Source organism: Dermacentor andersoni, chromosome 1 (genome assembly GCF_023375885.2).
Source record: "Dermacentor andersoni chromosome 1, qqDerAnde1_hic_scaffold, whole genome shotgun sequence".
In the NCBI taxonomy this organism is placed as follows: domain Eukaryota; kingdom Metazoa; phylum Arthropoda; class Arachnida; order Ixodida; family Ixodidae; genus Dermacentor; species Dermacentor andersoni.
In genome coordinates, this window is record NC_092814.1 from 130,762,557 (window position 1) to 130,789,965 (window position 27,409).

The 27,409-nt window shown below is 48.2% G+C and overlaps 1 protein-coding gene across 8 annotated transcripts in view; it reads left to right on the top strand.

The window, feature by feature from the left end:
• LOC126545871 (prolyl endopeptidase FAP-like) overlaps positions 1-27,409 on the top strand; it is a 464,583-nt gene that overhangs the window by 345,509 nt on the left and 91,665 nt on the right. Inside the window, exon 1 of one of the 8 annotated variants that reach the window (XM_050193892.3) lies at positions 1,403-1,603. The exons of the other annotated variants lie outside the window; for them this stretch is intronic. Coding sequence (XP_050049849.1) covers positions 1,538-1,603 — 66 coding nt within the window. The 5' untranslated portion in view covers positions 1,403-1,537. Of the gene's footprint in view, positions 1-1,402; positions 1,604-27,409 lie in introns of those variants that run through there. 8 annotated transcript variants of the gene reach the window in all.

Consider the following 27,409-nt stretch of genomic DNA (forward strand, 5'->3'; position numbering starts at 1 on the left):
CAACAGATAGCACATTTTTTTTTTTTCAAAGCAGCACCCGGCAACCGAAATCGATTTTGTGCTGACAGCCAAATCATGAGTGCTCGCTAAAGGACGGTGTTAGTTGTCAGGCTGGAACCTCCAGGCCAAATCTAATACATGACTGCTCAGAGTTGGTTAACGACGAGCAATCAGCTGTGAAATACAGATTATGGCATCCGCGCACTGCGAGCAGCTCTCGTAAACGGGCACTGAAAATGCGCTGAAATCCTCGACACGGGATGCACCAACTGTACTCTCGACGTAATCCCCGTGGTTGTTGTCTTCAATATCCGATTTGTGAAGTTCCCTGGCAGGCGCGCTCAGACTGTGAGGTGAAGCCTGCGCCATTATCCGACTCATCCGCTTTGGTGGCGATGGTGGTATGCGCCTAAGCATCGGGTCGCGTTTTCGATTCTATAGGACGCGGCTGCCACAGATCGGTGGGGGCGGAAGGGAAGAACGCTCGTGCACCGTGGTGGACGGTGAAGAACCCCAGGTGATCGAAATTAATCCAGAGCCCCCTACTATACGGCGCCTCGCATAGCGCGTGAGTTGCCTTGGTACGTTAAGGGCCACAAGTTAACATTTCGTTAATGCGATTATTTGCAGGAATAAACGGCAGTAGTTATAGAAGGCATGATTAAACAAGATTTCTTTCTTATTTATTTTAGCGTGGAGCCTCTTGTGGATAACAGAGAATACGTTCGCATAAAAAAGACAAAGAAAATGAACATACGTTTTTCATGTTGGGACAAGAACGCACAGGCTATGTCTGCCCGAGCACCTGTTGCGGCAGGGTTTTATATTGGAACAAACGCACACTGCGCGCGGCCTTGGTGCCTTTCATATCTGCGCTTTCGAAGCCCCTGCTTCTGTCTTCATACCGCAGCATGGACATTGAGCTGTCGACGATTACAGCACGCTAAGTTGTGCGTAGGATCTTGCTGTTAATTAGCGTACGTATATGCATCGACGGCGTGAAAGCAGGCTACGTTATCTATACTGATTCAGCGAGAAAAAAAAAAGAAACACAACGTCCACACTTCACGTATTTTTGTTTCCGCTTTTGCTTTGCGGGGCACATTCACTTGAGCTAAGTGCGCACTTTTCATCAACGGCTCCCATCTGTTTTTCCCACCTGCGGATGAGACAAAAAAGAAAAAAATGAAATGGCAGCTTTCGCGTTCCCGCGCGCACAGATTGTGACAAATCGAGGAAAGCTGGAAACTAAAGTCCTTCTTGAAGCGGCCAGTGGATGCATTTAAAGAGCAGATGGCGGTCGGCAACAACAGCATCACTAGCGGCCCTGCGGAGTGGGTGCCCGGTCAGGTGCGCGAGCGGGAGGCCCGGGACGAGGAGGCGGCGAGCGCCGACGACGAGTCCCGCGGGGTGGCGCGACCGTCGCATACTTGTGGCGTCTGGTGGAATGCCTGCGCATGCGCGCGCTCTCGCTGCTCTAGCCGTCCGCCCGCGGAGCGCGGCGAGGGAGACGGCGCGGACATGTTGAAGGGTCAGCATGACTTCGTCCGCCGAGCCGAAAAAGAAGCCCTCCGCCGCTCCGGTGCCGCAGGACCCGAATGCGGTAAATAGAAAACCCGGTCTAATTTTTTCTCCTCGTTTCTTTCTGTTTTTTTTTTTCCCTCGTGCGCGCCTCCATCGCGAGGCCTTCGCCGTCGCTGTTGCCGGCTTCGGCCTCGCGCATCGCGCTCCTTGCATTCACGTGTCGCTGTTGATATCGAGAAGGGGGCCGGGTCTCTCGGGTGACCGCTCGCGCGCTAGCCGCCAGCCGCGTGCATTGCCGCCGCTCCCCCCTCCTTTCTTGTGCGCGCGTGAGAGCGCTCTTTTTCAAAGTGTTTTCCACCGCTTGCCTACAGGCCTGCCAGACGTCTGGCTCGCCGGCGCTGGTGTCCAAACCAAACATCTCCGCGGTTCGTGAGCGTGTTTTTGCGAGTATAGCATACGTTCACGCATTTATCTTGTTCGGGTAGCGTGACTCTGGGAGTTGTCGCGAAACAGCATGTGCCGCTAGTCGGGCCTCTCTTTCAGTGCTCGACATTCTCCGGCTATCCAGCTGCGTGCCCAAAATGAAAAACGTCGCGCAGTGGCTGTTATCGAGTGCCCAAATTTAATTCGTAGCAACGCAGAAAAAGAACATCCGTAAGTAGCCTGCCCGCTGATTTTATGAAAATGTTTGCTGTGCATCGGAACATGAGCGATAGGGGACACACACAAGCGCTGTGTGTGTGTACCTTTAGTGTAGTTCCTGCTGCGAGGCGTTGCGAAACTTTCGTCATATCCAGTGCCAGTTAGCCTAAAGCTCCACATTGCTTTAATGAGTCCGTATCGTAGATGCGCCAGTTTTAATACTGCGCAGTAGCACTGTCGATCGTGTAGCGGCGCATGAATGGCGACCATCCGGCAAACAGAGGGGCTGTGTGGAGTCGAGATGAATAAGGCAAAGGAAAAAAAAAAAAGCGAATTCTGATGCATTTTATCATTTATTTAAAAAACGAAAGAACGAAAGGCGCACCTCTGTCATTGTTTCATTGCGCCCCGACAAATGTGTTTCGCCACGCGACTATGCTGTGGTCTTCTCCGCTATGCTCTACTACCTAACAGGAAAGCAAACGTTCACGAAGAAGTAGAAAAGTTTTATTTTTCTTCTTTTTTTTCTCTCTCTCGCTTTGTGATGGTGATTGCATTTAGTGTATTTTAACGTGTTTTACGCTTATTATAATTTATTGAGACAGCGCACCCGTGTTTACAATGATCAAACATTTCAGATGACTACTGCCTCGCTCGCAACCTGTCTGCATTGCCCGCATAGATTGTAATTTGGCTTGTAGTAGTCGCTTTGAAGTTAGGGATGCCAGTGTTGTGTGATCTCGGCAAAGGTAAATTCCGTTGTATCCTTCGAACTGTATTTTTTTTATGGTTCACGAGAAAGATAACTAGAAGTGCCTTGTAATGGTAAGATTCAAACTCTAACCATAGTTGCAGAAGACCCGGTCCGACACTGTTAGACCAAGATACTGCCACATGTAATCGATACACACACACACACACACACATACACAAAAAAAAAAAAAACGAGTTGAGCAAATTACTTAATGCTTGCACAAAAACATCTGTTCTCAGAAATACATGTAGTGCTTCGAGCTTTAAAGTATTCTCAATGGTGCAAGTAACATTACTCAAACGCCATTTGTACCTTTTTTCAGAAGTGAAAGCTGCTACTCCTGCTGGGCATATGTATGCTAGTATCATCTTCAACATACTATAATCGAATCTAAATATAAGAAAGGTTGTGCCCGAATAATGTCATTATAATCAAATGCACCGGGGGGGATGCTACTCTATACTTGAGCTTATCAGAAGGCACACTAACATACGGCCAGCCTAAAGCGAAAGTTGCTTCCGCATAATAACAAGTCCATGCCACCTCTGCTGAACCATAGCAGTTTTTGTTGCAATGCCCTTATTTTCTTGGCTCTAAATCACCATTATCGAACAACTGAGCTGCATAATGATTGCGTTGTTACAAAAAGCCTGCATGGCTTCGCGTGCTAGGACCATATACCGGGCCCGACGTCTGCATTAGGACCGAGCTCGTGTCACAATACCATCATGAAACAATTACGAAGTGGTGGACATTTTGTAAGGCAAATTTCATTCTGCAGTGTCCATAAATATATACATATATATATGAGAAAAGAGAAACAATGTCCATCCGTAGTTGTACCACATTCTCGCGGAAGAGGCCCTCAACAAAAAATTCAAGCTTCTCTCTCGGCCTAATGAGTAAGTGCAGAATCATCCAGCACAAGTTTATCGAGCGGCCACTTGTTCTGGACACTCGAGACGCGGCTTGTGTAAATCGATGTTTAATTCAACGACTGGACGGATAAGCGTTCTCCTACGACGCGATATCTCTGCTTTCGATTCGCTCTCTTTCTCTTGCGCTTCGCATTGTGGCATTATCCAGCAGCGTACACATAATCCACGCGTCTTCTTTTCGAGGCCAGTTATAGACCGCCGCCGAGCAAGCATGCCCAGCTTTCGAAACGCTTCGATGGCGACGCGCGCGCGCTCTCACAGCGGGCCCCTTATCTGCCGCGCCGGGTCGAAGGTGCACGATGAACCTGCTCGTGAAAGCGGATTTGAGTCACCTGCGCCACCGGCGCCCACCAAAGTCCACCTTCCCTCCCGTATGCTGTGTTATTTTTCCCTCCACCGCCACCGCACTTCCTTTGTCCCACCGCTGCTGCGTTGCCGGTGTTTTCTGCCCTTGCCTCTTGCGCCCCTTCGGGCCAGTTCTCTTCAATTCGCGCGTCGTCCCCGTTCGCGAAGCGCAAACTCCTGGCGCGACGCCAGTACCTCTCAGAGCCGAGCGAAGGTGCGACGCTGGATGGAAATGCGTGAATAAACAAATTACTCTCTCTCAGCGCTATACGCACTGTAGTCGCCGGCCTACGCGGCCCTTGTGCACCCGCTGGCCTACTGCACTTTGCGCTGTCTCTATTATGCGGCCTCGACGCTCGCAGCCCGAAAACTTTTCCGCCGAGGCAGCGCTGGAGCTTTTCGCGAAGAGCAGCTTCTCTTCTGTGAAAGCGCGCTTCCGTCCGCGCACGTGTGTTGTTTCTGCCGCTCAGCGTTCTCGGGTTTTTGTTTTCCAGCGGCGCTGAATGTGGCAGTAACGCAGACGAATTCTCCGATTCAACTTAAATCGGCAGTACGGGCGAATTTGAAGACAAAGTGTTCGCGCCGGCCCGGCGACGTCTGTAAGCGCACCTATTGTAGCTGGATTTTCTCCTCGTCGTGAACTGCTGCTCCGTTCGGGCCGTGGCGAAACTGCTGACGCCATTCGCCAATGGCTGAACCATTCCTAAACAATGACGTAATATTTATCCGCTGTCTCTCAAGTAAAATGCCCGACTGCAGAGAATCTCTGCCCTCCGCTTCGGCAAGCCTGTAGCGCGGGTACATCTGTTGGGCTGAACGTCATTCTAGAAAGTCGGCTCATCTTTCTGTTGAATTTTGTTGCTTTCAGTAGACCATTTTCGTGCTATTTAAAATTATGAGTGGTGTTTGCAAGTTTATTCGTCGAATTCAGCAAGTCTGGCCGGGATAATGCAGCGATTGTATTCTCATTCTTTTTCTTTTCAATCCTCGTCAGTGGTATGAGTGGCGCTCTGCCTACTTAATCACCAGGGCCCGAATTCACAGAAAGCTGTTGTGCTAGAATTGTTTGTAAGAAAATATCTTAACCAGTCCTGACACTGGACATATAATTAGCGAACGTGGCTGGCCAACAGAAAAGATCACTTACTAAAGAAGAGATTTGTGAATTCGGCTCCAGGACTGGTATTCACAAAATGCTCTTGCGCTAAAATTGTTCGTGGGAGCAAATTCCAGCCAATCCTGATTTTGGACATATTATTAGCGGAGGCGACGGCCAGTGGCAAAGAACGCTTACGAACGAAATTCTTTGTGAATTCGGCCGCAAGATCAGCCGTTCGTGAAAGATGGACGATAAGAAGGGAAGAGAATTGTGCGAAAGGAATCATTGCATTGTGCAGACCTCTATTTATTTCTCAAGTTTAAACGATGTTCTTCAGAACGTATAGAATGTTTTCTTTTCGTTTTTTTCTTATCTTTAGTGAAGCTGCAGTCTAAAACAGAAATGTAACGGAGAAGGAAACTAGCGGTCGTTGTTGACAAACGAACTGGGCCTGCTTTCACAAAGCTTGGCCCGTATTTACAAACTTGACCCGTATTCGCGCAGTGGTCCGTAAGAATAAGTAAAATTCAACAATGACAGCGATCATAATTACTGGCAATCACAAACACTTACGAACGAAAAGATTACCGAATTCGGATATTTTTTCATTGGTCATCGTCGCTGCGGTCGTCTCGTCATCACGCCGATCGCTATCGTGAACGACGGACGTCCAGATGCCGTCCAATGAGCGAACGCTCTTACATAAGCGACGTGTTGCGAATACGGGCCCTGTTTGCCGGGGCCCGTATTTGTATTGCGAATACGGATGAAGTTTTACATGCTACACAGTACCCGTTAGTGATCCGGCTTTCAGTGCTACTGATAAGTGCTGACCTAGCAGGCACAATAAAATGAGCAAAGCAGACGTTTCAGCGACAGAACCCTGACCGACATACGTTAAAAATTAAATTATGGGGTTTTACGTGCCAAAACCACTTTCTGATTATGAGGCACGCCGTAGTGGAAGACTCCGGAAATTTCGACCACCTGGGGTTCTTTAACGTGCACCTAAATCTAAGCACACGGGTGTTTTCGCCCCCATCAAAATGCGGCCGCCATGGCCGGGATTCCATCCCGCGACCTCGTGCTCAGCAGCCCAACACCATAGCCACTGAGCAACCACGGCGGGTCCGACACACGTTGGTGCGCTGACCTAGACCGAGGACCCGCATCCCGTCGTACTTGAGCTTGCGACGCTTTGCGCTGCGACCACCGCGTGGCTCCCGCGTTTTGCTCCGCCGCCTGCCTTTACTGCCGCCTCCCTGCGTCTTCCGCGTCGTCCTTTTTCTGTGCTCCGCGAATAAATGCGGGAATTAATTTGGAGGTCACCGCGCGCCATGGATCAGCGCTGCCCATCGAACCGCCTTATATATATCCCCTGTCGGAGAAAAACAGCGCGCTGATAAATATCAGTCGATACGCACGCTCCACGCCGAACATCTTGCGAGCGATGAAAAGCCCTTGATAGTTCTTCTTTCCTCCTGTCGGGCCTTTTTCGGTGCAGAACAATTGATTCATGATTTTACCGACATGGCCGCCCGGACACACGCGGCGACAGTGGTGGGCGCCCGGCGATCTTGGCTGCCGCTCGATGGCAGCCGTCCCCGCGCCGACTCATAATGATCCAGGCATGTTTCTGCGCGGCTATTTTAGCGCCGCTGGAGAACGAATTGACCGCGGCTGCAGGCGCAGCAGCGCACGGGCTCCGTCTCGGCGTGCGTCCCTAAGCAGATCACGTCTTGGAGGTTTCTCGTGCTGATGGCAGGTAACCGAAAGGAATGAACGACGAAATGACAAAGGTGAGAAACAGGTCGCTTTTTGTCATCGTTGCGGGCCTGTGCCTCGCTAAGTTGCTTGTCCGCTTTGATTCTGCGCTGAGCGACCGACACCTCAATCGAGAGGAGCAGCCTTTACTGGTCCGCCGTACGTCCACCTCACCATTCCCAGTTACTATTTAAGGCTTGGATTGGGAAGAACCGTGGCAGCATGTTTTGTAACAGCCGCCACTGCCGGAAGCGCGGCTCAATGGTTACTAAACGACGTGTGGTGTTAGCCAGTCATAGATCTAGACGCTTAGCAACAGCGTCAATGTACTAGTGCGAGAAGGTTTCCTGCCTTTGAAGATTAATTGGCGCCTACCGTCGGTCAGTATAATCGCCCAGAAGTTAGAGGATGCCCACAACAAAATTCCATCGAATAATAATTGTGTTTTGTGTGTGTTTGTTCGTTTGTTAGTTTGTTGCTACAAATGGACAGCTTTTTCATTGCTTAAGTGTCTTTCGTCCCCGTAAGTTAATTCATTTGCACATTATTTTGCATTATCTATACACGTTGTTGGCGAACATGCATGGCTTCCATTCGCAAAGCCGTTCTTGCGCTATATCACTTCGGAAGAACAGGCGCATGCAGGTCAGTCATGTTGACGGACGTATTACTTCAGCGAAGATGTTCGGCCAATGACAAACAGTTCTTACAAACGAAAAGTTTTCGGCTCCTTGATTTCTTTTCGCTAACGTCGTTCTCGGTGTCGTCCTCCGGTTAGAAAATAGTGAGCCACTGTGTTCCATTTCTCACCTTCACTTCTTAGCCTCCCTCGATGTGCAATATGGTCTTTCTGAAGTTGTACGCAACTCGTTCCGGGCGCCTACAGAATTCGAGCGGATAGACAATAGATTAAGCCTGTTTTACGTGGTGTGGTTCAGCTTGCGATTTCGCAGGTGCAACAACGCCCCAGATGCGCCAAATAAGCCTTCGGAACACTTCGCGCACGCGATTTTTCCACATACGGAAGTCCTGAACTTCCCTGCAAAGTCGCGCGTGTGGCATGAACGTGGAGCCAATGACTACACGTGTATCGTCATACACGTCATGTTGGCCTGTCTGCTTGTATGGCATTTTTATTAATTAGTCAGTTCAAGCATACAATCTATCACGTTAACCGATTTCTGTATAGTTGTCTTGCGCTGCGTCTTACACGAAAAAAGAAATCAAATAAAAAGGAACGAGCGATACAAACCAAGGTACGAAAGCGCACCTCCCTCCTCCTGTCGTTCGTCCCTTTTTTTCTCTTCTTTCTGTTTCTTTTCGTGTAGAATGCAACGCGATGCAACTATGAAAATACACCAACTAGCCCCGTTTGTTGCATTGCGAAACGCTTTCCAAAATGTCTTACTATTTTCTTTTTTTTTTCAAGACATAGTGAACAGCTTAACTCGAAATAATGAGTCATTCAACTACGTGTTTACTTGGTGGCCACGCTGCCTGCGTTTGCGAAACAAGAATGAGCAACCCGCATGTGATACTGTTGCCGCTGCGAATATTGCATTAGAAAATTGCCCCACGGGATTTAAGCGTGCTTCTAGTGAGCGTCAAGTATGCTTCACTAGAAAGGCTTTGTGATGTAAGTTTAGCTTCAGGGTAAGCGTGTGTAGCGCCACAGAAAGAGCCAAGTGGCGTTTGTGCAAACACGCCACGCACGCGACGACACAAGTGGAAAGGTGTACATGCTGAAAAACAAATTACCAAGGAAAGAAAGAAAGAAAGAAAGAAAGAAAGAAAGAAAGAAAGAAAGACGACAGAGCACGCGTGTCTGCCCACAGATATACCGCTCTTTGGTCACGATTCGCAAGACAGTTCTCTATTCTGGTACGAGGCTGTTCCGGCTGCTTTTCTAAAGCGTATACTTACAAACTGTGCGCAAACTACCTTTCTGCCATTTTAGACACGGGAGCATCCATTTTATTGCCGCCGTCGCTTCGGCACTCCAGAAGTTTGGTATATCTTAACTGTACCATGCGCCCTCGATTTTCCGCCCTGTACTCAGCGACGGGTTGCGAGCGCCCGAGTAACACTCGTAGGTAAATAGCTAAACACTCTACTGTTATGAATACGTATGGAAGTTTCTTGTCGTTGCATGCGCCAAAAAATGACTGGCGTCTCTAGCACCGGCCAAACCAGTGTTATTGACGTGCGCCAACAACGAACAATGACTATAGATAAGACATTTTTCGCTGACTTTCAGTTTTCAGTTTGCGAAGTTGCGCGTAACAGAAATAGCTATTGAGATTCGGGCTATTCCGGACTACTGTTTCCTCGACGCAGTTCCGACGTCATGCGTAACAGTCTTGGAAGGCATCTTCTCCTCAGCGATTTGCCTGCTTTCAAAGAGGGACCAATCCTTCGGAGACCTAGATTTTTTTTTCTTTCTCCGCATCTCTGTCGTCTACGGAATATCTCCCAATATTGTAATACGAATGCATTTCGATCAGTTAGAGAATATAGAGTAGAAATGGAAAGGGATACATATGTTTTCTCTAATATATAGATACGAAACCACGCACCATGCATGAATTCAGTTTTTACACGCGCAGCTTAATAGGTAAAGTGCCAACGTGACTGCTCTTACCAGCGACCTTCGCTTTGTCTGAACGGCCTACGAGTGTTTTCCTTATTTAGAAATAAATATGTTTCCTGCTGCACCCTAATACGATTTTACGCCTTGCGACTCGGGCTGGTGTGCTCGCCAACTGTTTGGTAAATAGAGGCATGACTGGCCAAAGAGTCCTTGATTACTGTGACCTCTTGTGACAGATCTTCAGACGTTTCATTCAATGATCCAATGTTGTGTAACAACATCTCACTTCTCGAAATACACGGGCGTAAACTTATGACTGGAACCATATACTACATCTCTAAATTTTTATTAATAAGTTATAGCTCCACAGACTCCTCACTTTATGCAGAGTTTCGCAGTTGTCTATGACCCAAGTTTTAAGATAAAGCACGCTTATATGCTGAAGAAACCGTATTTTTTAAATATTATTTTAATATTATTTCAAATCACGCCTAAAGGGCATTCTTCCGAAGGTATTATAAAAAGGCAGGAGGGGTGGGTGAGTAGTAAATAAAGTAAAATTATAGCAACACGTGATTAAGACAATACAGGAATAGCACGGATGCAAACACAAGTACATGGTCCAAATACATGGTAACGTTATTGAACACGCGCAGTAGTTATTTACAAGTCAATGAAGAAAATCAAAATAAGCAACAATTTTATTCCGGAAGAACAAGTTCAATGATCACGATCAAAAACAGCTGTAGCGTCGACAAACCATACAAATGGCAACCCTCTTGCAGAAAACCATGTAAAAAAAAATGCGTTATGGTTTACAGGTGTTGTGCAAAAGGGTGTGGAATTTGTCAGGATCACTTCCAGCGACCATGTCTGATCAGAGGTTATTCGAATTTGGTATCGTTCAGGAAATTAAAGACCGGGCAAAATGTGAGAGGCTTTGCTTTGCGCGTGTGATTGCGTCAAGAAAACATTACCGACTGATTTTTAAAGAAGTCATCACGAAATGAGGAGTCGTAATAAAGTTTATGTAAATAGCGACAGGCGGCTGATGCTGATATGTCGGCGGTACGACAGGTCCTCTATAGTTTAGCGCTTCTGCTAGACATGTTACGCTGAAGTAACGTGAGTAATCAAAAAAGATGAATCGAACAGCACTGCGGTTCCTGTCGTCAGCAAACAATTGAACAAGTCTCCAGCATGTTTTGTGTTCTCCTGAATTACTCTGTCAGTCATGGCTATATAACAGCTGTTTAACGATAAACTTTGCAGCCACTATAGGACACCACTCTGTTTTAGAGCACATTTTCAGACCAGTTCCAACTGTATGCGGCGCGATATCCTTTGCGTAACGCTTTCCGCGTTTACAAGAAAGCACGCGAAATTTTTAAGCAGAGGCTACGTGGCCTCCCGCTTTCACGCCGCAGCAGTACTTATCTGAAACGCGCTTCGAACCAATTCCACCGGCGTAATTTCTGGCCACGTAATGGGCATCCTCGTTCGTAAATACGGTATGCCGCCTTTCGTCGCCGCTGTTGGGGCTGGCCTGAGGCGCCCAATCGATAACCCGCGTTGCGGTTCCTGATAACTTGGCTCTCGCGGATTGCTTATCACTTGTCGCGCGCCGAAGCTAGACCCCTCCGACGTGCTATAATGCCATGGACCCGCCGCTAGCAGGAAATACGTGGCCAAACCGAGATACGCGCCCCGCCGAATCGATAAAACCGCGTCATGCTCCCAGCGTGTTCGATCTTAGCGTGCTGTGGCGCGCAAGTGGCAGGCCGCGACAGTTTCTTTATATATATATATATATATATATATTATTTAGCGGGTTTTCACTTAAACGAGGAGAAAAAGTCCAAGTAAATGGTAGTGCGCCGACAGACAAGTGAAACTGAAGCCAAATTCACATTTCGTTCGTAAGAACGCTGTCATGGGCCGGCCGCCATCAGTAATACGTTCACACCCGTCACGGTATCTCGGTGCTTATGGCGTTGCGCTGCTGAGCACAAAGTCGTAGGTTCGATTTCGAGCGTGGCGGCCGCATTTCCGATCGGGGAGTAACGCAAGAACGCTCATGCACTGGGTGCACGTTTGGTGGCCAAAATTAATCTGGAGCCCTTCACTGCGGCATCCGTCTTAACCAATTGTGCAGTTTCGGGTCGTTAGCTCCGTAATTAAAATTTTTTTAATGATACGTTCACTGTCACTATTGACTAGCAGCTGGTTGCGGCCTTTGTTTGCGCGTCACAGTCCATGTCGGGCCCCGTCGTCGTCTGGGCGCGCGCTGATGACAGAACTGCCTCGTGGTAAGCATCTAAGGAATGCTAATCGCCATATTGAGACGTAACAAGCTGTTCTTGCGAACAACATTGGCGTAATAACTGCTTCGTAAATTCGGGTCCTAATGATTTTCAAATGTGCTCTGCAACCGAGTGTTGTCATATATCAAACAATTAGTCATATGAATAATTAGTTAAGGAGAACACGGAAGATACTGGAGACTTCCTCATGCGGCTGATAAAAAGCATACAGTTCCATCCATATAAACGGCCAGATATTTTTTCTTTCTTTCTTTCTTTTTAATTAGTGCGCGTTTGCTGGGACGTGTACAACACCCCTGTGGCGGCGTGGCATCCGACTCCACCAACAATTTCCCTTGAATCGCTTAACTGCTCAAAAAAAAAAAAAACGTGTCTGAGCTGTGTGTCGGTCATATACATGTACAGTCCTCCTGGTAGCTCTCCAAATCTGGAAATTTTAAGAATGTACTGTCCGTAACTTTCGTATACTATTGTAGCGTCGTCGGTGCTCGTGGTCACGTTGCGAGCAGTCTTCAGAGCAGTCTTCTGGTCACGTTGCGAGCAGTCAACTTCTGAAATGGACTGCACGCTTGTTATTCCCTCGCCTGCTAAAGCGCCCGCGTTGCTGAAGCGGAGGGATTGTTTCGTTCTTTGTTTACTGTTAGCTTGAATTTGACATCGGCCGAGAATCGCTGCGAGCAAAATATTTTCTTCTTCTTCTTAACCTTAATCCTGCGTCGTGTAACAAACAGCTCTTTCTTTCTTTCTTTTCATATTCCGAACCTTCACTGCCGGTTGCTGCCTATTGCTACATAGTTATCTGCAAAATAAAACTCACTCCGGTCTTTCTTGTTACGAAAACTCGCGAGAACACCATGGCACTTTTCGAAATTCCCCCACGACATGCATACAACACTAACGCAAACGAGTTACTACGTCACTGGTAGCGCGGTTAACGCTTTGTATCCTTCCGTTTGCTTAAGCAAGCTCGCACAATAGAAGGCAACAAGTTTATTGAATTTTGAACAGCCTGAGCGTAATTACGCGTCGTTACTTTTTATTTGCTCGTCCGTCGGAGAACGTAAACAACTTTTGTGGCTGTTTCCACCCGCCGCGCGAAATTTGCCGCCAAAATGTGCGCGCTGCTGGACGCGGACTAACGAGAGAGCCGCCGCCTCGGCCTCGCTGTCACTGCCCGCACTCGGCGGGCAAGGGTGCGCGCCAAATTGATCTGAAGCGAGCCTTGTTATTAACGCTCTCTAAGCTGTTTCATGACATGGGAAAAAAATTAATTCCGTTTGGCAGTTATGATAATTAATCACATCGTCACGCGAGCCGCTATACGCACTGTCAACGCGCGGATTATATAGTGTGGATACAGAGCCCGCTCTTGTACACCGGACGCATTTCCCGGAAGTGTTCAAAAATAAACCTGTCAGGCTCTCCCGCCCAGATGACGCTGCATGTCCTGTCTTCCAGTGCAAATCATACAAATTATGCAACTCTATTCCGCTGAATGGATTCCAAGCTCAGAGGTCGCGATCCGACTTGCAGTGTGTTGACCCAGCGTTTTGCGACGTTATAGCTACGCTCCAGATGTTTAGGTCCATCGTCCTGAGCCCCTGCTTACATACACAGGATAACACGAGTAGTTAGACCCGCCGACGTATCATTGTCGTTCGGTAAGGGTAAAAGATTGTTGAAGAGTCTGGTCGGTCAAAAAGGGCTACACGTACGAGTGAATACTTAGAACTTGAGGACACAAACAAGTTATTCCCTTATTTGATGTGATGTTCGACTCGATTAGCAGTATTCGACGGGACAAATTCTACAAGAACATATTCACTTAACGTTATGCGCCTCTAGGGTTAAAATATTGTCGTCAGCAATGTGGATAGATGCAAGAAACGAGAGCTGGTTTTAAATCAAATCAATTAAATCAAAGTTTAATTGCTACCTCTTGAAATAGAGATTGAAGGACTGTGAAAAAGGAAAACTGCTTTCTTTTCTTTTTTCGGCGCCTTCGTATAGCAAGTCCGACCACCGGCCACCAACCACCGCCGACCGCAGACCACACAACATTGACCACCGTCAATCACGAAAACTGGCGTAAGAGGCAAGGAAGCTATTCGCTTTAAAAACTTATTATGTGCAGAAACAGGCTCGTTAGAAGGCGCAATTTCCCAATATACGAACGTTTCGAAAACTGCTCTGCGGTATCCGGACAGTCCTCGCGTTTCAAGAAGCGCCGAATAGGCAATAATAAGCACTCGTAAGGGCTTGTTTGTTTGTTTGTTTGTTTGTTTGTTTGATATTTTCGCGACACTGTATAGGTGTATCTTGCTGAACGTGTGATCCTAATCTTGCTGTGTTTTAGGAGAATGACAACATGAACAGTTAGACTGCTTGAAATGGTTTCCTGCCGTCCAGTGCTATTATCCATTTCAATTATTATTATTATTATTATTATTATTATTATTATTATTATTATTATTACTATTATTATTATTATTACTGCATAATGCGCATGGGAAAACGACTACGTGTCCACATTTTAGGCCACGTTAAACACCAACTACTCCGTAATCAGAAATGGTCTCAACTGCATTTAACTCGCATTCCATCCAGTGTCATCACTATTCGCATAGCATTCGGCTTAGAAACTCACTTGTATACCACTGTGCAACACCTAGAAAGAAGCGACAGGCGAGGTTATCAGTTGTAAGTGTAGCGCTCATCCTTCCTTTCCTTTTGCTTCTCACTGTTTCCTTTTTCGCGTGTTTCGCGCTAAAAAGCATCATGTTGAGGTTATCACCGATTGCTGCCGAAGCATGCCCAGCGCGGTGAAATAGAGGCGTGCGGAGATATGAGGCGTTGCTTTGCTACTTCAGTGGGCGCGTTTGTCGCACGCATGCCGTCACTATTTTTTGTGCTCAAGCTGTGCGGGGCGCACCTTCATCCGTGTTCACCAGAAGGGGCTCATTATTGGCACTTAATCAGTGACACGATAGCACACACTGCGCCCTTTGCGGCTGTCATCTGAAGAGAACAGAATCCGACTCCTCACGACGCGTCAATCCCTCTGCTCCGCGTAATGCATCGCTTAGCAGTGCGCGCGAGCCCGTAGAACAGCACACTACAAGTTCTCGCGTTGGCGATGAGTGGCATGCACAGTTCCGCGCTGCAGATTTGGCGTAAAGGCCGTTATTTGTTGGCCAATTCTTCGTATTATTCGCATAAACGCGAATTTGACGCTGATGCCTTGCTCAAACTTATTCGCAGCCTTGAGGAACTCAAATGTAGCAGCAGGTAGAGCGCGCGCGTTTTTCTCGTGTTGCCCCGACCACTGCGCGGCGCACTGCGGTGTGGGTTCGGTTTTCTCTGGTCTTCAGAGTAATTAATTAATTTATTTATTTATTTATTCAATAATATCTAATCACTCGTGGTTCTCTAATGTACATGCAAAGTATTGCACAAGAACATTTTTAATGCGTTAGCATTCTTAGGATACCTTACGCATTTTCCGGTGGCTAGCGATGTATGTATGTCTGTATCTAACCTTTTTCCGACCTACCTGGGTCACGGGGTAGTCCGTGGTTGAATGGGTAGCGCATCAGGCTGCTGTGCTGCGGGAACAGGGTTCGCAACCATCGGACCAACTTGGCTCACTGTATGTGGCAATGTGAACATACGTGCCGATTTTTCAACGAAACTCTCTCACACCGACATGCCTGGGTCACTGTAGATGCGGGACTGGGTAGGCACCTCTGTTCGAAAAATCACTTTGATGCCAACATGGGTTACTGGGTATGTGCCAGTAGGTGTGTGCCGTTCTTCAACGAACGTGTTTGACGAAAACTTGGGCAACTAGGTAAGTGCCACTGGGAATGTGCCTGTATGCAAGGGCGAAAAATTCCCCTTAAAATTTCTGCGATGCTGAACGGAATTGAACGGAACGATGCTGAACGGAACGATGCTGAACGATGCTGAACCCACGTCACAAGGGTTCCTCCAAGGACAGCAAACCGACGCAATAGCAGGCTGCGTCACAAATGCACTGGTTATGTGCCGCTCTTTAATGAACCTCTCGCCAACTTGTGTCGCTGGGTGTACGTGTCACTGGGTGTGCGGCAAGTGAGGGAACTATTCTCAGCGCTCGCAGGCACCGGTGTGCCACACTTCTCGGAGGCCACGCGCAGACTTCTCGGCAGCGCCACTAGATGGCGCGGCTTGTCCAGAAGGATGCGCGAAAGAGGAGCCCGGTTGCCGCATGACGCGTTTTTCAGCGTTGGCACGCGCACCGGCGCGTCATGCATTTCGGAGCCCACGCGCACGCTTCGCGGCGGCGGCGCTAGATGGCGCCGAGTGTTCTTGGCGAAGCACTAAAGAGGAGTCCCGCTGCAGTACATGCCTCATAACTCGTTTCGATGGTGGCACTACACTCTCTCGCTATACTGATTCAGTGCCAACGTATCACCGTCTACACCCATCGTGAGATGGGCTCTGCCCTAACGTCTTACGTGCCATCCTATCAGAATTCGGGCACCACGACCTGTTATTGTGCCCGCGACGTCCCGCTAGCTTTTATTTTCATTGTTTCTCAGATTCATGATATATGGTGCTTTGTTACGACAGCTGTCGCCACGTTCCCAAACACGAAACTCTTACTGACTTCATGCGCCCTACTGTCTCCTTCTAGAGGTATGTAATGCACGGGCTTGTTACTGCGTCGGATATACCCAGACTCAGAAGAACAGTTTCTCGACATTAAGGCGCGAGCTAGCAAATCACGTCGTGCCGCCTCTTCTTAAGGTCACGGGGTGCAGGACTCCAATGCTGAGAATATATATTCAGTAGTCCCCAAGGCGGCTAGATGTACACAGAACGAATCTATCTTCTTTCATTTCAAGACAGAAAACGGCCTGTATCCCATTATACCGCGTCGTGTACAGGTACGCGAAACATGCGCAAAGCTATGTATTTGCACTGCAAATGGACTCTCTCACGCTGGAGAAATAAAAGGGAACCGTAGCAAGTTCGGCTCATTCTCTCTCTGTCCTCTTCGGTTACCGTTCGCCTCAACAAACAGAACGGTCGTGATTTCGCCACCAAAGTAAAGAAACCCACACGGCATCAGTGAGGCAGGATCCACGCGATAGCGTGCGTGCATTTCCGCAACGGCATAGCGCAGCGTAGCAGCAGAGTCCACGCGAGCGACATGGGGCATAGGCACACGTGCGTTGTGTTCCAGTCCGTCCTGGCCGGCGGTGCTTGAGGCGGACAAAGAACCGGGCGTGCCCAAGAATGGACGCTCAATCGCCACCTGCCGTCGTCGCAGGTGGGCGTCCTTGGGCTCCCGTGACAGGATCTGTTTGCTCCGGTCGTTAATTACGGGCGTTGCAAACCCGAGCCGGCCATAGCCCACCGGCGACGGGTCAATAATATGTCGAGTATAGGCAGGACCCCTTGTGCACCTTATTCGTGCGCCGCGAGGGACTGCCTCCTGTGTTCCCCACTGGCGGCTTTTCCCGTACACAAGCGGCACATGCGCGGGACAGTGGACGGAATGATGACGTTATGGATATGAGCCGTACTGGACCTGAATAGTATGCGCGTACCCGTTCGCCACACCGCGCCTTCTGATCGCTCGCGGCGCCTGTCGCTGCCGATGGCCTAAATGGCTGCCGCTAAGGAAAAACACGGAACGCCGTGATAACAAACGGTCGAAGCAGAAGTGAGACAGTATGTATTTGTACCGGTCGGTTCGGCCCTCACTCGCTATTTAGTTCTTTTCTCCTTCGTCCTCCTACTGCCAGTGCCTACATGGCCGACGAAGCGCAAGGGAGCGCGAGAAACTCAGCAGTGGGCGTAAAAATGGGCGTATACGATACGCTCGAGGTAGGATTTCCGAAACCCGCGAAGGAATGACGCAAGTGGAACGGAAGAGATGAGCAAAATATCCGCTGCGCATGCGCCAAGGCTCTGTGGTGGCCAGAAAGAAAACAGCTGTTGACGCAAGCAGTGGCTAGTGAGCGGGTTCATCTTGAGAAACATACGCAATTGCAGCGTGATTTCCGCTGCAAAAACGGGCTAACGATAACCACCTCGCCTGTTGCGAGCGGGGACCGACTCTCATGAACAAAAGGCGCACAGTGGAAAATAATCGAACGCCCTTGCTTTAGCTCTGTGGGAGTAGCGGCGCATTTTCGATTTGCTTATTTTTCTCGCGCAGCTCTTGCGGTGCACGAAGCGAAAATTAGCGTTTTCATTTTTCTTTTGCTTCGCTAATAGTTCCTTTTTTCTTTTCTCCTCTTGTGTTTCTTGCAAGTTATTGTTGGCAGCCTGGACTGTTTAGACCATCCTGTCGGGCACTGCTCTGCGCCTGTTTTCGTTGTTTGCCAAGGCCGCACCACTGTTTTGGCACGAAAGCTGAACGAAAATGCTTTTGTGTCAGGCGTAGTAATACGATGTAACACGTGCCTGACGCCGAAGAAACGAAAGTGATTTGTGTTGTCTCAATGAAAATGCAAAATTTTCTTGTAGATTTATTCGCAGCAAGCACAACTCTGCGTTTAAGTGTTGATGACTGAAAGAAATAGTTAAAATTAACCTGTTTTGTTTCACCTCCCGGCAGCGGCGGACCACCAAAAAATGGCGCTAAGAGAATTGTACTCGGCACAACTTAGTAGCTGCACTTTTTTTGGGCTCTTCGTCTTGGGGTTAAATTCAATATTCCCCGACACTTACATATTCCCCGTGCACTGCTCCTGCTGTATTTAATGCCACAACGGCCGTTTCTTAGGTTGTTCTGGGGCCCTGGGGAAATCGTATTGACCTAAAAAAAAGTGTGAACTAAAGCGACACAATTTTAAACTGCGTTTAAATCGCCCTCGCGGCACCTCTCGTTGAATCAGCCAGTTTTGTGTCGGCGGGGTGTTCTCTCGGCATTGCGCATATGTTGGAATGTGCAGGCACGAATCCACTTATCGAGAGCATACAGACCTGGAAGTTCGGAGCCTTAACGTCACGCTTGTGGGCTAAAACAAACCTGCAATAGAAAAACTGATCTGCCACTGTGATGTGTCACGGTTCGAAGCATTCAAGCGTATGAAACCTGCAAATAAACATGCGCAAAGCCTGGGATGCTCGGTCAGTCGTGCGAATTCATGCTTTTGTGTACGTACCTTTCTCGTCGGTACGGCTGTAAACAGGCTATTTATTCCCTTCCACTCGCCAACTAACGGTAGTTTTCACCTTTCGGGCTGCGTGCGCGCGCTGACGCACGCGACGTCGTCATATCAGTGTGTCGACGGGAGAACGAGATCGACGGAAATGCACAAGTGGGTGGATTGCAAGGCCCCTTTGCTCGTCTACTTACAGATTGTCCTTCGGCGCTTCATATAGTGTTTAATAAGGCGTTGCTGTAACATGCGACCGTCCGAGGCGGAGTAACAAGGGCGACGCTCCAACGCGAAAACTATACTATGAGGCTGCGATTCTGCACCTAGTCTAAGTCAAGCCAGGTGAACGTGGTTGTGAGTTCACTCCTGTATTACTTCGTTGGTAAAATTAAATGCGAGCCGTCGATATCCAGTTCAACGTTCGTTAGAGATAGGATTTCTTATGGGGTGTGCTTCGTAATTACGTTAATAGAAGCCGTATTTTATATCGATCTATTTCATTACGACTTCTTATCGCCATTGGCTTGCGCTATTTCGCAACACCGTTATCGTTCTGATTTGCCATCTTAGAGCGACAGATGATAAGGGGTGCGAAAAATGAAACCAATCGCTACAAAATACAGCCCACGTGTCTTTTGAGTAGCCTCGGGATTATTACAAAGCCATCTTGTACTACCGCATCTTTATTACTGCCTAGGAAAGTTTTATTGCGAAAGCAATACTGCTCGCACTTTCGGCCCATCGGTGGTCGTGACGCCTCCTTACACAGCTTCGCGTCACGTGACCGTGTGACGTCACGCCAGACCGAGCGACGGGGCCCCAGCTCGCGGCATCGATGGTGGAGGCGAAGCCTTGCGCGCCGCTGCTGCGGCGCTACCGAGAGAGGGCGCTCGCTGGTGTGACGTCACGCTAGGAGGATAAATGGGGCTACAGCTCGGCTCCTCGCAGTGGTCGGCGCGCTGCCTTGCGCTATGTCGGATGATGTATAGCCATAAGTTTAACAAAGGGCAACCATGTCCACACCATCAGTCGAACCAAGGCGCAGCCAAGGGTATTGCTTTCGCAATCTTCCAGGCTTAACCAAGCTAAGCCTTCAGCCAATTTCTTTTATGCTTAGCGTAACGAGGCGGAACTAGCGATCTTGCAGTAGTTCTTAGTGATCTTGGAACTATAGTTCCAAGCTAAAATGAAAAAAAGTGTCGCTCAAATGATTTGAACGATAGTCATCCAATGTTTACGTTGTTAGCCAGCTCTATCTATCTGCATACGCCTAGCATATGAGATTTATTCAGCAAGATTCCTTTCTCCCTTTGCAGGAGCTTTATGATCACATAAGCTCTGTAGGATCAGCCAGCACATGTGTTGTTCTTTCGCGAAACAGTATCTTTCTAATGCATTTGTGGCGCCACTACATTATCGCTCATCGGAAAAGCATTGCATCAAGCTCCGCGGTTCCAACTACACGAGACAGGGAACGGTTAGGGAGGTGCCTTTTGTTCGCGTTACGGGGCGGCAAAACGGTCACGATGAACGGTCTGTTTTCTGCGGCCCTTCTCCGGAAGCGCTTTGGCGTCGATTGTAGCGTATATATATATATATATATATATATATATATATATATATATATATATATATCGACTGCCATTGGCAGAGTAAACGGACGGAGCGCTCCGTGATATTGAGGCTTGTCGATTGAACCCACGCCGAGCGCCGCTGACGGTTGCCAGGCTTCGTTCTTTGTTAGCGCTCTGTCTGCCTGATCGAACCGAGGTCTCGTTGGTGCCCCGCTCTTTAACCGCCGAGCTTACGCTTTCTTTCGGTACCCGTCCACGTCCTTTTCCAAGGAAACCTTTCGATCGCGCTCGTTTTCTTGTCCATAAGGCGAACCACAGGGCTGCAAACGCGCGGGGAAAGAAATGAGACTTTAACACGCCCTGATCACTCTGCCGGACGTTTGCGCTGCGAAGGACAGAACGAGCACCGCGGTAACCGCCGCTCTTGCTGGGCCCGCCATGATTCTGCGCGACGAAGGCACCGTCGATCTAATGTAAACTTGGTTAAGGGAAATGGGCACATTGAAGTTATCACAGCCTGCCGCTGCTCCTCAAGTCTGGGCAGCGATCGGTCAGATTGGGGTTTTACGGGCCAAAACCACGATTTGATTATGGGGCACACCATAGTGGAGGGCCTCCGGAATAATTTTCACCACCAGGGCATCTTTAACGTGCCCCCTATGCACGGGACACGGTTTTTTTTTTTTTTGCGTTTCGCCCCATTGAAAAGCGGCCGCCGCCGCGGGGTTTGGATCCCGCCACCTCGTGCTTAGCAGCGCAACATTGACTGTGCCCAACGTGCCATAAAATCACTTTTGAACTTTTTAAGTGAGACTGGTTTAGACGATCGCCTCTAGAAGCTGTGAGACGTGTAGTCAGTGCGAAATGTGTTTGCGCAATAACTTTTTGGGGCATGATTACTTTTTGTATGGACAAGATTACTCTTACCTGTATTGCGTCTCCAGTGCGCATCCGCATATTGGACAACGTGTATATAGTATCTCATTGTACCATACCATAATCACCCGCCACCTACCTTTCCCTGTATTTCTCACTTCCCCTTTCCCCAGTGAGGAATAGCAGGCTAGAGACACGCTCTCCAGGCCGACCTCTCCTCCTTTCTCTTCATTAAAATCTACTCCTCCTCCTCCATAGCCGCTAACCACCGCGGCGGGTAGTCAGATTGGAGCCCCGCTTCCCCCCCATCTCTCTCTCTCTCTCTCTCTATATATATATATATATATATATATATATATCGTATCAACGGCGTTCAGCTTCTGAATTTGCGATCAAGTTTTCAGACGTCCTTCCGTACCCTAACCCTGTAGGTAAGGTGAGTACCAAGCTGCCTGTGCGTCTTGACGGACCCGTTTGCGTCTCGCACGAAAAGTGTAGGCTCCAGAAAATCGGCTGAACATGTAACACACGTGCGTTAGACAAATGGGCAGTGCTCTTAAAGCGTACTACGTACCCCGCGTAAATGAGCTAAAGAATTAGAGGACGTTGACTGTTTAGAGTGCATTTTCTGTCCACGTAAATATGTGCGCTTGTAAATTATGATGAAATGCATTAGCGCGATGAATAACAAGTGCACAGGAGCTATTTTAGCATTGGTCGGCTTCTCGTTTCTGTTTTCCCAAGGTCAAAAAATATTCAGGCATTTCAAGGCATCACACCTGCTGAGATTTTTTTTATTTTTGGGGGGGCCGGGGGGGGGGGGGGGGGGGGTTCAAGCGCAAGAAAGGAGAAAGAAAGAAGGAAAGAAAGGAAAAGTGCCGGGGAAGGAGGGTAGTTTCATTAGCAACACGAACTTGACAACGAGCAGGTGAGCTAAGCGGCTCAGCTGACCAACTAACTCTAATTGCGCGTTGTTACAATGGTCGTTTGCTGCTTCGTTGTCTCGCAGCACACCGCACCACTTTCAATGAAGCGTAGCGTCATTGGCATTGTGTTCTAGACCTGAACAAGAGACACGTAGCCAACACTATCTGTCATTGCTTGCTCTTTTATCATTCCTTGCTTTAATGACTATGAATGCGCCACGACGGCTCTCATACAGGAAGGTTGTGTGCCACTTACGAAGCAGGCGAGGTCACATGCACAGAACCGATCGTTCTTTGTTTGCCTTTCTAGCCGAGAAAAAAATAAGACCAATGACCAAACAAAATCCACGCCTTGAACTTTTCGTATCTCTCTCTTTGCACTCGCTCGTAAGAACCGTCCAGTTTCTTCACGATTTAAAGAAAACAAAGAAACGTCATTCCAATGCCGAGCAGCGCGATTAATCTTGTTTGGGTTTGCAAACTTAATCTAGCTTCATGATCCGTACTAAAATGTTCTTGTTGCCCAATGTAGCAGCCATGATTAAGAGAAAGGAGAGGCATTATTTATGCGAACTAACGACGGCAACCAGAAGCAAGGGAAAGTCGGAGGAAGCAGCTTATGTCGTAAAGCGACAAAAAACAAACCTTTTGGCTGCAGAGGTGAGCGAATGCCAACTTTTGAGTACGAATGGAATACTAATAGGGAGTACTGAATATCGAATCCAATATTGAATAGGCAAATGCGACGAATACATTTACAGCAGGAATACTTGTTTTCATATAATTAAGTACCACGCTTGGACTGACTTGTGAAAGAAGGCAACTATCAAGGACACTTGGGATCAGTCTTAAACACAAGATTAGTAATCCTAATTAAATATACTGTTGGAATAGCCTCTCAACATATTTCTTTTATAGTTGCAAACAAGCTTTTCAAGAATGAATGGCTGCTGTGTGACTGCCTTTCCCAAAACGGTAAATAAATTGTTGCCGGATAAAGATCACAAGTTGTTGAAGAAGAAAAGAAAGCTGCTGAAGGACCTGTGTGCCGTAAACACATGTAATGTGGCCTATTGCAAGGAAAACATCACTGGATGTAGCGTAAGAGATAAACCTGCTACATGGCTAGACTGCCATAAACACTAAATGACCGACTACAAGCAAAAACCACAGGTTGTCATGTAGGCGTCGGCCGCGAAACCGCAAACAAAGCTAGCATTATATCTATTTTGTTTCTGCATTGATAAAATTTTATCGTTGTTTAACTTTTTATAATTTGCGATACTTTGTTTAGCAGACGGGAAACAATAAGCATGCTTTAACGGTTGGTTTCTGCGAAATATATGGTTAGTATCAACATTCCAAAATTCCGAATAGGTAATTTTCGAATAAGAATATCAGTGGTTGGTGTAATATGCAACTCGTATTCGAAACTGAATACTCTTCCACCCTACTTCTGAGCCAACATTTGATGAATGTAGGTCTATAAACTAAGCACAGATGACCCAATTTATGCATGTTTTCAGGCCATATTGAGTAAAAAAAATGTAGAATGCTGTCTGTTTAGCCATACCCCCCTCTCTCTTCTATACAAATGACGTAGGCGTCCGAAACGAGTGGCTATTCTTTTTTTCAACGTCAGGTGGCGATGACGTAGATAATGTCCCTGCGAACAGTACCGTCAAAATGCTGTTTGCATATAGCGCTCTTGTAGATTGTACCACCAGCAACACCATAAAAATAATTGGTGGAGGCACTGCCGCCCACATCGGCGCTCCTCAGTTTTTGTCGACACAAATGAAGCCGCCTTTAGTTCAGCTTACGAGACCGGGAAGAACAACAGCATACGTTTGCGCCATTGTCGCCTTACACGTAAGCTCGAGCGTCACCGTTGCTTGCTGCGAAGCGTAGCCGATACGCCACAATGCAGAGCCATCGCTCGCGGTTTTCCATTTTCTACATGTCTTCGGTCCATTACATCTTTCGGGTCACCTATAGTACACAGAAGAGGTGTTAATTACATTTTTGGGTACTTTTAATACTCCACATATTAGGAAACGAAGAAGAATACATATGACAGAGCTTATTAAACTCTGAAAGGCCATAGCTGAGATTTCAAGGCACTAGCATGAAAAGTGGCAAATTAATACGCGGGTGACTGTGTGTGCTCAACCACGTGGTCTATTCTCGCAAGGGGCCGAAGCAGGGAGCATGCATACTTATAACACTCAAAAGCTTTGCCTTATTTGTCTTTCTGCCCCTCTGTCCGCGTTTTTTCGCCCTGCTTGTAACTTCCCAACTGAAAGGCCCACGGCGTAGATGCAGGCGGGCGTTTTGCATTGTTCTGGCTTACACTGTTCCGTAATCCTCCGTTGCAGGTTAATCTGGCGAGAAAGTCTGTCGCGACGATAACGGGACGCAGCGTTGTTGGACTCATATTTTAATATTCTTATCACCCGATGTATGTGCGCATTTACGGGTATCTGTGTGATGCGTGGGGTGTATGTGCGCGCGTCCTCAGTGCATGCGTGCACTGACCAACCCCTCCCATCCTGCATGCAGCCATTAATTGCATCGCGTGGGAGAGGAAGTTGCGGTGGCGGAATAGCAACGAAGCAGTTTGCGAGTAAAAAAAAAAAGGGGGGGGGGGGAGGGTCAGAAGTCTGAATTAAGCTCCGTCATCGCGAGAGCGTTAGCGCGACGTGCGCGTCGGTAAACGCCCTTTTGCGCCGAGCTCGCGTCGGGCCCCACCCCGTGTGTGCAGCGCTTTCTCGCCTCGACGCTGCGCGTATGCGCTGCGTGCTTCAAAGGTTGTGCGCGCGCGTCGGGTCAAAGCCCCGGGAGCGTGCCACCGCACCGGAATCCGGCGCAGCGCGGAAATCAATTTGCCGAGCTGTGCTCAGATGTTGCCCCAGCCGGGCAACACTTGTGCCGCGTGCACTGGTGCGCACGCTTTCCCGATGCAAGTTGACGGCTAAGCAGAGCCAAGCTGTCGCGAGCACATACACCGCGAGTGCATGCCAGCGCGTGACCCATGCAGTGCGCGGACCGTTTGGCTGCGCCGCAGTGGGTTCAACTGACCCACTCGTCTCGGTAACGTCGGCATACAACGTGGGAAAGTTTGATCCGCCTTCATTTTGCGTCTGACCTGTTTTAAACGCTTACGAACACTGTATCCCTATATCATGTGAAATGCATCTACTGCCGTCCTCTCGTTATGCAGCACCTATATACAGCGGGAGCCGTATGCTATATGAACGGCGGTCGATCGCGCGCTTGAGCTCCTCTGCAGCTTTCTGCGCTGGTGAAGAAGTATGCATTCTTGAAGTGTATAGTCGCGCGCTCTGATTTCTGTTTACGTACTTGGAACTTTCCGAGTCATCTGAATGGCGTATACGCTTACCAGAGTGCTGGTTTAAGCGGGCGCATTGGCGCGTAAACTCGTGCTGCCGCATGGTGGATGCGTGAGTCCGGTTACCACCTTAGAATTCGCAATGAACTCTGAGCATGCAGCATGCGTTTTCTGCCAACGATTGTCTTACCTCACCTAAAGAAATCAACCTTATGTAGCTGTACAGTGCCGTAAAGCTGGGGCGTGCGTGCGCACCTGTATACGTGAGTGTGTGCGCTTGTGCGTTTTCATAAAAAAGTTGCCACGATGCATTGAAGTCGCTCTGATTATCGCGCGAGAAATTGCTGCGGTCACCCGGGAACGCAAAATCTAAAGATAATCGGAGTGCATATGTGTGACCCCCTCCTCTCTATACGCGCCTATAGCACCACGGTGAGTGCTACTGGCGAACCATTTGCGAAGAAATTCTACGCAGAGCAGAGCAGATGGCCGTTTTCTCAGCGCACCGACAAGAATCTTTAGCGCGCAGCAAATGGCGAGCACACTATAGCGCACACATCGTTAATGTGGACGATATATACGATCACGCGAGTGCAATTTTTCATTCTTGCTTCGTATGGCAATACAATAACGAAGGACCAGGAAAGGAGGAGCTCGTGCGTGGAGTTGCGGCTCAATATGACATCAATGTTATTACTATTTTATTTATATTCTTATCAGTGAGGAGCCGCATCGTTCTACATGACGGGAAATATGCGCACTGAGATAAAAACAAAAAGAAAAGAAACTCATGTGGGGGTACAGCATTTGACAGTGAAGCTACAAAATTGATTCGGAAATATAAAGAACACTGGCTTTGTGAGAGTAAAGAGTTCAGCATCAACAATCGAACATCCTCTGTATAATGTGACAATAGCCAAAAACAAAACGCTTTATTTGGGTACCTACAGCACTACCATTCTGTGTGTATCACCACAATCTTCTTCAGCGCTGCCATGCATCAGCGCACTATGTGCAGCTGAGGGTAGAGAGAAAGAAGATGAGCACTTCATTCCGACACAAAAGCTTACGCGCGGGCTTTCTTGGGGAGCGATTGCGCGTCGACGTAGTCACACTGCATAACATCTCTAGCATATATATCTCAAGTATTTAATTCATTTTTCTTTATGCGTCTCTTCGTTTTCAGCATTTCCGCTATGTTTGATTTACGAACGACGTAAGGCATTAGTCCTTCTTCCGCAACACTATAGGTGGTGAGGCTGTAGCTGTAGGCGTACAGAAATACAGAAATAGTTGTTGTTATTATTCTGTGTTTATATCACTAAAGTTCATCGTTCTAGCCTCGAAAGCGCGGCATCAATCCCTTCTTCGTTGGGGCTTCGCCGACGTCGGGCGACCGGCGCGTATGCTCGGAGCGCCTTTTCGAAGTCGGTGATTCACCCGTCGTCAACGTACGCACAACATTACACAATGGCAAACAGAGGGGCGAGACGGCAAAGCGCGACTTGTCTTACTCTCTGCCAGTCGTTGCGTAGCACTGT